General features: G+C 53.9%; 1 protein-coding gene across 1 annotated transcript; it reads right to left on the reverse strand.

The window, feature by feature from the left end:
- Positions 1-6,416: 6,416 nt before the first annotated feature.
- On the reverse strand, positions 6,417-9,271 carry HOXB2 (homeobox B2). Its single transcript, XM_075523041.1, has 2 exons — positions 8,678-9,271; positions 6,417-7,507 (listed from the first exon to the last, which is right to left on the reverse strand). The coding sequence occupies exons 1-2, from the start codon at positions 9,069-9,071 to the stop codon at positions 6,864-6,866; spliced, it is 1,038 nt and encodes a 345-aa protein (XP_075379156.1). The 5' UTR covers positions 9,072-9,271; the 3' UTR covers positions 6,417-6,863.
- Positions 9,272-12,171: the final 2,900 nt, after the last annotated feature.

The following is a 12,171-nucleotide window of genomic DNA, read 5'->3' on the forward strand; positions in this document are numbered from 1 at the left end:
TACACATTTATTTCTTTAAAACCTCCTTTGTGGAAAGTTGAGAGAGGGAAGGCGGTCAAAGAAAAGGTGCAGGTGGAGATACTCACATTATCAGAATTCTGTCCTACATCCCCCCACCCCCTATAGTTACTTCGCCTTTCATTGTATTTATTACTTGATTTTCACTTGTGTCTTGAGGGAGGCAGTAATTATTCCTACCCCCTAAACCACGGACGGCACCGTTTTGGGCATGCTGCTGTCTTTCCTTCAACAGGATTAAAGTAAAATATCTGGAGATGGATGAGGATAGAGGGTGAGAGGGAAATTTTTAGCTCTTTGATTCCTGGAGAAAGAAACTGCTGTCCAGGAGCGGTGTCGGCTGGTCCATGGGAGGAAGAGGAAGTCAGTTCCTTGCCCGCTGGTGATAACGAAGGAATCGAATCACTTCTTGCACGGCTCCACACAGAGATGCTTTCCCGCTCCCCCAGAGCCTGTGCGGGCCTAAAGCCCTTCAGGAGCTACCGCCCCTAAACCCGGGCTTTATTTGATGAGCAGGTAAGAAAGGAGGAGGTCATCAGCAGAACGCCATGGTTTTTCCGCGGAGCTCTTGGTGGCGGGGGACCTCTCATGCCCACAAAAGGCATCCCGTGCCCTCGGCCCCTCCGTCCACCCCGAGGCAGCGGGACTCGGTGTGACACCGGCTCGCTGTCCCGGGGTGGAAGCACACCCACACCCCCACACACACTATCCGATTAGCAAGATGGGGGGGGGTTGGTCCCCTAGGGTTCCAACCCCATGAGGACATCTTATTAAAATAAACCTCTTCTTGAGAGCAGTTTCTCCCTTTTAGCGGCATAAAAAGGCTTCACGAAAGTCGGGGCTGCAGCAGCCGGGGGGGGGAGAGCGAGGGGAGATTTCGCCCTTCCCTAAGAGGTGGCTTGCTTGCTTTGAAACACCTCTCCTGACATGGAGGATAGGGCCCTTCTGAGGGCGGTTTGTGGGAACACCTCTTGTAAGAAATCTTTACCCCAGACAGACCGCGGAGTTTTCTGTGCAGGCGACACAAAAGGAATGAGGCATTTCCAAAGGCTCCAGAGTGCTCAGAGGCTTCAGATGTTTCGTTTTGGAGTTAAATATAACTCTCTGCGGAGAAAGTTTGTGTCGTGCGTAAGAAATGTCACTTCTGGCTCCCGGCGGGGTGATTTATAAGAAGCGCTGCCGGCTCAGGGGGTGCGTGTTTGGCTGCGGACTTCGTTAGCACCAAAAAGGACTTGTCCCTAGAAATCGTCAGAGAAATTTATAGCCCCGGCATGTGTCTTGGTTAGATCATAGCCTGCTAAGCTATATTTGGGGCTAAAAACTGAAGAGGGAAAATAAAAGAGTATATGGAAAAATGCTTCCGAGTTTGGGAGTCCAAAGAAATGCAGGTGGAATCCTTTTAATGAGTTACAAACAGCGGGCTATCTCCGAGCTGCAGAATAAATACCAGACAATTAAGATAAGGTATAATAATTCTCATCTGCCGCTCCTGGGAGCAGCGACGGGGACCGGGCGGTCCGTGGCCTCCCGGCGGAGGCCGGGTCGGCGTGGGGACCGGCACCGTGACCGGCTGCAGCACGCTGTGGGGACGGGGACGGTCCACAGGTGGTCAGCATCCCTCGGAGGGAACGGGAGCCTTCTTAGCCAGGGCGAGGGACATGTTTTGTGTTCTCGGTCTCCTGACCAACACTTTGAGTGGAAGATTTGGGTGAGAAATGCCTCTTTCGATATTTTTTCCTTTTCAGGGTGGCACGAACCCCTCAAATCCCGCCTCCTCCTGCGCCCAAAAGATCAAATTCCTCCTCCGACGGTTCCGGGCAGCCTGTCCTATTTCCTTATGAACTGCCTGGGCTGTGGTCCCCAGGGCGGAGGTGTGTCTGTAAGCCGGGTCGTCTCACTAATGAGGTTCATTTAAGGCTTTCTACTCGGTGAGAGTGGCGAGGAGAGGGCTGTATCTGCTGCTCCTGGCTACAGCGGTGCTCTTCGCTCGCAGCGGGCAGACCCGACGGGCTCCTCAGCCCGGCTGAGCCCCGCTCCAGGCCGTCCTTGCCTTGCCCCAGGACAGCTCGTCCACCCCGAGGGACCCTTGCCCGGGCCGGGTGGGTCTGGGCTCAGGGCCGGCCAGGGGGGTGCAGGGCCGGGACTGGACCCGAGGGGTCCCAAAGCCTTCGGATTTCCTCCAGATCCAGCACCTGGCAGGCCCGGCGTGGGCCAGCTCCACCTAAACCTGCCCTTTAATAAGTGTATGAATTTATTAACACCATCATCAATGGTGCTAATATTAGTAGGTCAGCATTATTCATCTCAACCAGCGTTAGTTTAAAGAGGATCCCGCTGGGGTTGAGAACTAGATTCGAACTTAAGTTAGTTTCTCCGAACCCCACACTCTGTATTTTCCCCTTCACCGAATGGGGGGGGGGGGGGGGGAGGGGGGGACGGGGACACGGCAAAGCTGGGACAGATGCGGGAGGTGCCAGGATGGCGAGCAGAAGAAGGTCCCCGCTCCCACCTCCTTCCTCTGATGCTGGTGGAGCACTAGGAACGTTCCTCACGCTCCGGGTATTGAGGGCTGGGATGCGGTTAAGAGCTGGAAAAGGATGCTACAACTCAGCCGAGAAAACGGTCACGGGAGGGATATTCCCGGAAAGCCGGAGCCTGGCACCGGCAGCTCAGGAGGAAGGTCGGGCTGATTCCCCAGGAGAAGTTAGCTCTTCCCATCGCACACACCAAAGGCTCAGCTCCCGCCTCGCTCTCTCGCCCGCGTTTCCTTCACAGCAGGTTTTCCGCCTTGAGCCTTCCCATGGCTCTACCGGGTTGGTTCAACATCTTCAGGGCTTCGAGTAGCTCTTTAGCAAACACATCCCCAGACTAGATCAGCACAAGATAAATATTACTTTAGCATCCCTACAACACGTGCGAGCGCGTCTCATTTGCATATTTCTAGGTTAATAATCGCGAGGCAATTGCAGTGTTTTGACAACGATCAAGAGCTGAATACGCTTAATATGCTTAATATATGCCCTCCAGTTGCACAGAACAGAAGGGCAGGGTTGCAAATATGCATTCCCCATTTGTTTGACATTTTGAAGAAGGTAAAGAATGGCTGAACTAATGGCGAAATCTTACAGTCATTCAATAATTTAGATTTTATTGAATATTCCCCTTCTTTCCTCCGACATTTCAGTCTTGCTAATTAGGACAAATAAGAAGGGGCCTGCTGTTAGCAAGGATAATAACTGGCGAGGTTCCATTTATTAAGTCACTTTCCGTGGGTGTAGAATTGATCTGTGGCTGTGACTGGCATGCTTGCTAGACCTGCAGCAACTTTGAGGAGTCATTATGATGTGCAGAAGGGCCCTCGTTAGAGATTTCTGTCGATAAGGTGTCAGGCTTTACGGTGGGGGCTTCGTGGACACCCCTTCCCCGCCCCCGTCCCACCCCACCGCTGCCTCCTCCGTCTGGCGGGGGGGAGGCCGCCCCCTCCCAGCCCCGTGCGAGGGGGGACCCAGCCGCGGACGGTGTCCCTCTTGTCCCCTCCCCTTCGCCTCTCCCTTCCCCTCCTCCCTTCCCCACGGAAAGGGCGTGTGTGTTTGTGGAAATCCGCTGCGAGATGGATTTGCAGAGAGACAGATCTACGCGCCCGTGTTTGGAAGTTGAATAAGCAGCTCCCTTCTCTTGAGAGGCGAGGGGGAGCCAGCCCCGAGCCCCGGGAGCGCGCAGGGCTGAGCGGCCCCGGCGCTGCCGCCCCGGCCCGGGCTGCCCGGCGACAAGGCGGGCTCTTGGCGTGGGCCAGCACCGGGCGTCTGATCCCCCGCTCCTGCCGTCCCCCAGCGAGCCTGTGGATCGTGGATGGATCCACGATCCCCCTGCTCCTGCCGTCCACCAACAAGGCTGTGAGATCGTGGATCCATCCACGATCCCCTGCTCCTGCCGTCCCCCAGCGAGCCTGTGGATCGTGGATCCATCCACCATCCCTCCGCTCCTGCCGCCCCCCAACAAGCCTGTAAGACCGTGGATCCACCCACGATCCCCTGCTCCTGCCGTCCCCCAACAAGCCTGCGAGATCGTGGATCCACCCACGATCCCCTGCTCCTGCCGTCCCCCAACAAGCCCGTATTCAGGATTGCGAGGGGGAGGAGGCGGGAGGGGAGATATGTAAAGCACTGGAACAAATGGCGCTTTGATAGACAACGTCTGGCAGTGCCAACCCTGCCGCTGAGTATGTTCCAGAAGCTGGAGATATTAAATAAACTTACAGATAATGAATAGCCTTCTGTGGTACTTGGGCTGTGCCTGGGCTTGCTTTCCCCCCGCATGGCTCTGGGACTCTCAGAGCGGAGAGGGACCGGCGGGAGAGGGCAGAGCCACGGGGGAGGGATGCGATGGCTCCCGGGCGAGGATGAGGAGGCGACGGGGCTGCAGGCAGGGCGAGCGGGGCGCTGGACGCTCCCCTTTATTTATGGGAAGGTGTTAAGTAATGTTCCCTTGCATACTTTAATTGCAATCTACTTCGATTTTCCATATGAACCTACTCCTTCCCGGAGTGAGATGCTAGCGGGTTTAAAACGTCTGCTCGTTTGGTAGGGAAAGAGGCTGGTAATATTATTAAGAATAAAAAGGTAGCCGTAAAATCAACCCCCTCTTTGTCGCAGCGGGAAGAGATAATCCAGAGCTGCGAACAGCAATTTCGAAAACATCTGTCGAGGGCTTTCTTTATTTCATTTTATTTCCTTTTACAGCCCGAAGTAGAAAGCAAGCCTGGCTCTGACGCTCTTAATCCGAAATAAAATACCAGGCGACCGCGCGGAAGTTTCCCGGACTCCACTCTTTCTCCGGGCACTGCGGGGGGGCCGACACCACCCAGGCAAGCTCCAGGCTCCGAGCAAACCGGAGAACGGCCCAGCCTCTGCGGGGGAGCCGGCAGCCCCCGGGGAGAGCCCCCGAAGGCCGGGGGTCCCACCGGGCGCGCCTGGCTGCCCGCGGCAGCCCGCGGGCCGGAGGAGCCGGGCGGGCGTCCGGGGCTGCGCCTTTCCCTCCCCTAACCCTAAAGAATAAGGCTGGCGGCAACGCCGCTCGTCATGGCTGCTCCGCACCTCTCCGCGGCTCCCTGTGCCATTTTAAGGCTGCCTCCGCGGGTCCTGTTCCCCCCCGCCCCGGCCCGGCCGCTCGCCCCCTGCCCCACGCCGCCCCCCCCGAGCTCGCCTTTCCGCGCTACTTTCGCCCAAACGCCGCTTGAACGCCTCCCAAATTTCTGCCGTGTCTGAGGAAACACCAGTGACTTAGCAAAGACGTAATATGATTTATTTTGGGTGTCACCGCGATTGATTCCTGCGCTGACCCCTTTTCATTCATAAGCCTCCCCACCCCCTCTGCCTCACCCTCCCTCCTTGATATATGAGTTTTGTCTTTAAAATTACACGTTGCGAGAAAGCTTTCGTAAAGGGATCCGCGAGCCGGGACAGAGCAGCACAAATAGCCTTGGAAGGAGATCACGGATTTATAAGGCCGGGGGAGTTCTGGCTTGTACTGCTGAAAAAGAGGACGGGAAAGAAGAAAGGCCTCTTTCAGGCTAAGCTCTTTCCTCTAGAGCATTTATTTGTTGATTAAAATGCCGGCACGCACCACACTCCCCGGGTGGATTTTCTGCACTTACTCCAAATCCTCCCTTTCCACCTTTTTTTTTTTTTTTTTTTTTGTAGTCCGGGACGTTTAAAAGACCGGTAATTGCGAGGTGGCAGGTCTGTATTTTCTGCTGCAAGAGCTGAGAGGAGGAGGAGCGGGCTGAAGGCAAGAAGCAGCGCTGGCCTGGCCAGGCCGGGCTGGGGAAGAAGGGGGGATCGCCGCGGGGAGCTGCGCGGAATGTGCGGGGGCTCCGCGGCGCGGCCCCAGCGCCGCCCGGCCGCTGCCTTTGTGCTCCGTCCATCCCTTTATCCCGCGATTTCCTTACGGCGGGGGGGGGGGGTGTCGGTTACAAAAATAGAACAAATGTAACAATTAGAAAGGAATGTCCTGCTTCGATTTAGTAAAAAATAAAACCAAGAAAAACCACGCTCAAAGAAAATGCAGGCTGAACTGAACACAGCGAATAGTTCGGGCTCCCGAAGCCTCTTGAAATGTTGGTTGGGAGCAATTTCTTTTGTCTCCTCTCTCAATGCACACGAGGAGATTGTTAGGACATCATTACTGCAAAGCAGGAAAGAGGAAGGCGAACGATTTAGGAAAAAAAAATAGCACATTTTCGGATTAAATATGTAGCAACTCACGTGTCTTGGTTTCATAAAGACATTTATTTACTCTATGAAAATAATGTACAATAAATAATTTGCCATTTACTATTAAAGGATTTGAATAAATAGTCTACATCTAAAACGTAAAAAGAGGAAGGAAAATTCCTCTGGTTTTTTTTTAATTTTTATTTTATTAAGAAATCTAAAAGTCTTGTTCTGATTCCTGAGAAATTCGCTTGAAGGATTTACAAATGTTTTCTCTTGGGGGTGACATCTCGGATGTGCATGAGAACTGTCGGGTGCTTTCTTTAAAATAAATAAGAAAAAAATAAAACTATAATTAAATACCTGCATTTAGCAAAAATCGGGCTGTTCTTTCATGTGAGCCTTCTAGAATAAATACTGGGAGGGTGATTCGGGTGCCACAGTGTGAGAAGCTTCAACAGAAAGTGTTGGGGGGGGCAGGATGGGGTGCTTGAATGAGAGATGGCTCGGGTTTATTTTTGCGGGTGCCCCCCCCCCGCCCTTACAGGAGCTGGGGGGAGCTGGCAGCGGCTCGGGATGGGGCCGGTGCGCCTGGAAGGGGCAGAAATGGCGAGGCGGGGGGGAGCGGGGGGGCTATTGGAAATGTAGATGTTGCAGATCTATAGTACAAAGTGCGCTGGTAAAGAAGTCCAGGTCTTCCTCGGAGAAGGGGACGGGGCTCTCCAGGGAGCCCTGGAGACTGGGGGAAAGCCCCTCCGAGAGCTGCAGGCAGGACTCGGCCGAGAAGATGCTCAGCTCCGGCAACAAAGGCGAGTCCTGGCCCTGGGGGTAGCCGCGGTCCGAGGGGCCGGCGGCAGCGCCGGGCTCCCCCGCGCCCGCCCGCTCCGCCCCGGCCGCCGCGAACGGCGGGCTCCGGGGCTCCTCGCTGCCCGGCTTTTCGCTTCGGTAGGGCCCGCGGGGCTCCGGAGCCGGGCCGAAAGCGGGGCTCTCCTCAGCCTCCTCCGCCGGGTCGCTGCCCTCGTCCAGGTTGGGGTAGGCAAGGTCCCCGTCGGGGGGTTCTTTGTACTGGGTTTGCCTCTTGTGCTTCATCCGACGGTTCTGGAACCAGACCTTGACTTGCCGCTCGGTGAGGTCGAGCAGAGCCGCGATCTCCACTCGCCGGGGCCTGCAGAGGTATTTGTTGAAGTGAAATTCCTTCTCCAGCTCCAGCAGCTGCGTGTTGGTGTACGCGGTCCGGAGCCTCCTGGAGCCGCCGGTGTCTGCCAGCCCCTGGACGTCTGAAACACAGAGAAAACCGCAACTGCAAAGAGAGGGAGCGGGGGCAAGGGAAGGGTCTGGATCCGTCCCCTCCCTGGTGCGGGCAGGGCAGAGCCGTGCCCCGCACTAACGACCATGGGGCGGGGGGGGCGGGGGGCCGCTACGGGAGAAAATATATGTTTAATTAAACTCTTCCCACTCTGGAAGAGGGTTGGAAATCACTCTCCGGTCCCCTTGCCCCAAGGAGGAGAAAGGATTTTGCTCCCTGGCCTCTGCCTTTAGAGACCTTCCTTCTCTGCCACCTTCGCGGGGAATTTCGACCCATTTCTTCCTTTTTCTTTTTTTTTTCCCTTTTGCCGGCAGTTCGGGGACGGACGCTGCGGGGCTTTGATTTCATTATTCCTGTATTATCTGGCCAATGAGCTCCGGTGTCCGCCCTTCTCCTGCCCCAGCATTTACCTGCACGGTGCTATTAAAATCCTGAAACAGGGAATTGTGCCTTAAACATTTTGTCCCGGGGGAAGGAGGGTCCCTGGCCAGGGCTGCTGAGCTCCCCAGCCAAGGGGCGCCTCGGAGAGAGGCTATTGAGGGGCTGGGGGAGGATTTGGGGGTGTCGTTATTTGATTTTGCAATGGGGAGCTGGCTCTCCCCACCGTGCTGGACGCTGAGAGTCCTGCTCTCGCCCTTTCCGCCTCCCCCTCCGCTTACCCACCCGTCTTTCTCTCCCCCCCTCCGCTATTCTTATGTTTTTTTGGGGCTGGTTTTGGTTTGGGTTTTGGTTGTTTTTTTTTTTTTTTCCCTGTAGGCTGTAAAAAAATTCAGGGCTGGGAGAACAAGTCAAGCAAATGGAGCTGTGGCTCAGCTCCCAGATCCCCCCGCTGGAGCTAATACAGAGCCCGGCTCCCCCGGCCCCCTCTCCCTCTTTGCTTTGGCAGAAGTTACAGCAATTTGCTCTTTTATTTGCGGGGGGAGGAGGCAGGAGGACACCCCCCCCCCCCTCCCCGGGCTGTGTACATTGCTGCCGTGTATTTTATTGCGTGACACAGCTTCGGGGGAGGTGCGGGGCAAAGTCTGGTGGGGAGGGGGGCTGGGGTAGGGCTGCTCTGGGGCGGGGGGGGGGGGGGAATTGTTTATTATTCGGATCCTCTCCGATTTCAGCAAACACCCCCTCATCCCCTCGTTATACGAACCTGCAGGAGATCCTGCGGCAGGGACCGGCACCGAGGAAGATGATGGGGGGGAAGAGGAGGAAGAAGAGGATGGAGCCTGGGTAGCTTTCTTGGACGACTTCTTCTCCTTCATCCAGGGGAATTCCGCTGCCAAGGGGCCGGGCTGTGCCGGAGGCTGGGGCTGGAGCTGGAGCAGGCCATGGGATGCTCTTTTTTGGCTCCTCGGTCTTGCCTGGCTGCTGGAACAAGGATTCAGGCTGAGGACGGTTTGCTCAAAAGGAGGAGGAATTAATGTCGAGTCCTTGATTGATGAAGTTTGAAATGTCTCCAGGACAGCGGGAAGAGACGTCAGGCACTCTGCGAGCGAAGGCTGGCTATTTATAAACCCGATCTCCCTCTCAAATTCAAAATTCATGGCTTTTCCAGGGCCCAGGGTTTAAAAAGCGGGAGGGGGAGAGGGAGGAGGAGGGGGAGCGGGAAAGAAATCTGAGGGCCTCAGTTTTTATGGCAGTGATGATGATGGTTCTCGGGCTTTTTATAATTGTTATATTGCTGATAATACAGGCGTATGGGGACCTTGCTCTATTAAACTCGAGACTGGGGCGAAATTGCAGCCAATTCCTGGTCACGTGGCCAGCCCTGGCCAATGGCAGGCGGGGCCTGGTGGCAAACAGAAAGCATTATTTTCTTTAATTGATTAAAAAAAAAAAGGCGAGAGAAGATCCCCAGAAAAGCCTCCCCCCGCCCCGGCCGCCATCCCTCCTCGGCCGGCCGCGGCTGCCGGGCTGCTCTGGGGGGCCGGCGGGCTGCGGGCAGGGAGCCCCTGCCTGCTCTGCCTGCGCTGCCTGCGCTGCCTGGTGCTGCCTGGTGCTGCCTCGCTGCCTGCCTTGCCTGTACCGGGCGGCTCCAGACGCGCTGGCCGAGCTCCGGAGAGTTTGTAGCCCCGGGGAGGGGGGGAAGCAGGCGTGGGAAAAGGGGCTTTGCCCCCTCGAGCCTAAACCGCAGGCGAGCCGGGATGTCGGGTCTGGCAACCGAGGCCGGGAGTGCCTGGGTGTATTCCCATATCATATACATGTATATTTATTTCAGAGCTTGGAAAGTTCAAACCAGCAGGAGGGTTTGGTCCGGAGGTTTGTATCTGAGTCTGGGTATGAGCACTTCGGAAATCAAGTGAGCTTTCAAGCCAAGTGTAGTTAGACGGCCTGATTTACCTTGTTAAATTACTTTTAAAGAACCAGCGTAATCCTTCTGCTTCTAAAGCCAGCCTTAATGGATCCTTTACACTTTTCTTAAAGGCCAAACATGTTTTAAGGTCATGGATATCTTTGAAATCACATTTCTTCCTTCCCATCTTTTTTCCTCCTTTCCCCCTCTCCACCAATAACCAATGCCACTTTCAGAGTTTACAAAATAAATAAATAAAATGAAAAGTCATTTCCCAGGAAGATTTTTTTGTTTTTTTTTTTTTTTTCCTTTTAAAGTGCCCGGGTCCACACAAACCGAAAAGAAGAGAGAAACGATCAATCTTTTTCTGGAAAGACTTGACAGCTCGGCCTAGCTCATCTCAGTGAAGAAATTTAGCTTTTGCAAAAGAGTTACTTAAACCAGGAAAGATTTAAAAAGTTTAATCCAAGGGCCTGAATTCGGGAAGTCTAGAAATAAATAATTTCGGGGGAAAGCAAAGAAGTTGGCTACTCCAGAATGGAGATGTGGCTGTTTGTAGTTTGTTTGTTCAAGCTCCATTTCTCCCATTTTGCGGCAGAGAGGGACTGGCGGGCTGCATTCACGCAGGGAGAAGCCTAGAAACTTTTGTCAGTTCAAGCATCTGTGTGGGTGGGAAGGGTTTCTGAGCCACATAATAAATCTAAAGCTGAAGCCGAGGCCGAAGCGCATTTTAGCAAAGGGGCAAAGATAATAAAAAAAGCGTTTGCAAAACGCAGCTCAATTGAAGGGAGAATTTCCCTAAATATTTATATGTGAATGCGCTCAGCGAAACCAGCATGAATCTACTCGATCTCGGCAGATCAGGACTGGTGTAAAAATTAATAGTTAAGTTTCTGATCATTTCTTGCTTGTTTGGATTAAAGTGGCATTTTGGGGGGCTCGGGGTTTCTCATGAGGCTGTGGGTTCCTCCCTGCTCTGGGAGGAGGGGTGCGGGTCCCTGGGAGCTGGTGTACAGCAAAGAGTTTGGGGTGCGAAGGGGAACTCTTTCCAGCGAAAGGTTTGGGATGGAAAAGGGAACTCCTTCCAGCAGAGAGTTTGGGATGCGAAGGGGGACTCTTTCCAGTGAAAGGTTTGGGATGGAAAAGGGAACTCCTTCCAGCGGAGAGTTTGGGATGCAAAAAGGAACTCTTCCCAGCCGCTTCCAACTCTTCTCGCTGCTTTTGCTAACGCTAAAGTTGCAAGGGAAAGAAAAAAAAAAGAAAGAAAGAAAGAAAAAAGAGAAAATAATAAAGGACCTCTTGGGGATAGAGGGATTTTTCCCACGCACCACGCGGAGGCACAAGGGGAAAAAATCTTCCTACTCAAGGGGAAAGGCATCGCCTTCCACGAATAAATTCACAGGGTTAGGGAACGACAGAGAAATGCAATCATTGTAAGACAAACCCGGGCCTGCTTCTTTAATGCAAATTAAACCGCGGATGTGAGGGGCTGTAGGAGAGGGAACCCATCGAGAAACTGCGAGGTGTCACGCTCTGAGCCTCGGAATTGCCTTCTTTTCCCCGATTTTAACTAGTTCCTGGGAATCCCTGAACACAAAACCCAGCAACATGGCGACCGGGATGCGAGACGGAAAAATATCTTCGGGGGGGGGGGGGGGGGGGGGGGAAGCCAACGGCAAAGCCCAGCCCAACCCAAGCTCCTATTCTTTGAGCCGATCCCATCAGAGCCTGCACGCTTTTCTGCTTTTAAATTATATATCCCCGAATGGTAAATTGCTCTCTGCATGGACGGGCATAACCCAGCCCGGGTCCTGGGGAGAAAAACAAGCCCTGTCTCTCTGTTACACCGTTATTTATTATTGCGGGAAGGTTCTAATTGTTAACCTGGAACTTCATTTATTAAGAGAGATCAGAGATAGAAAGAAGCACGAGATCATTTCTCATGAAAAGCTTTCTCCACTCGACCTTTTCTATAGGTGTGGGTTTATCCAGGCACCTATGGATGGTCCCGGCTGTGCACACAGGTGTATAGGATGCACATACACACGCACACTCTCTGTTTCTACAGCCCAGCCCTATTTTCGGGACCTTTTACAGCCTTTTCACCCTTTTCTCCCGACAGCAATCCAACTCCCTTCTCCTTTCCTCCGGAGGGGACCTTCCCCTCTTCCTCAGCCGCAGAAGTGGAGCGTTTCGAGCCTGACAAGCAGTTCACCCCCTTTCCAGAACCATAAAACTTTTATTGGCCCTCGCTGCTTTAATATAAGTTTTCTTAGGGCTTTAGAGCATAAAAAGCAAATTATTCATGGTATTATCCCATCTGCTTTTCTGCTGGCAAGGGGTTAGCCTCC

The sequence above is a fragment of the Mycteria americana genome, chromosome 22 (assembly GCF_035582795.1).
Source record: "Mycteria americana isolate JAX WOST 10 ecotype Jacksonville Zoo and Gardens chromosome 22, USCA_MyAme_1.0, whole genome shotgun sequence".
NCBI classification, from domain to species: Eukaryota; Metazoa; Chordata; class Aves; order Ciconiiformes; family Ciconiidae; genus Mycteria; species Mycteria americana.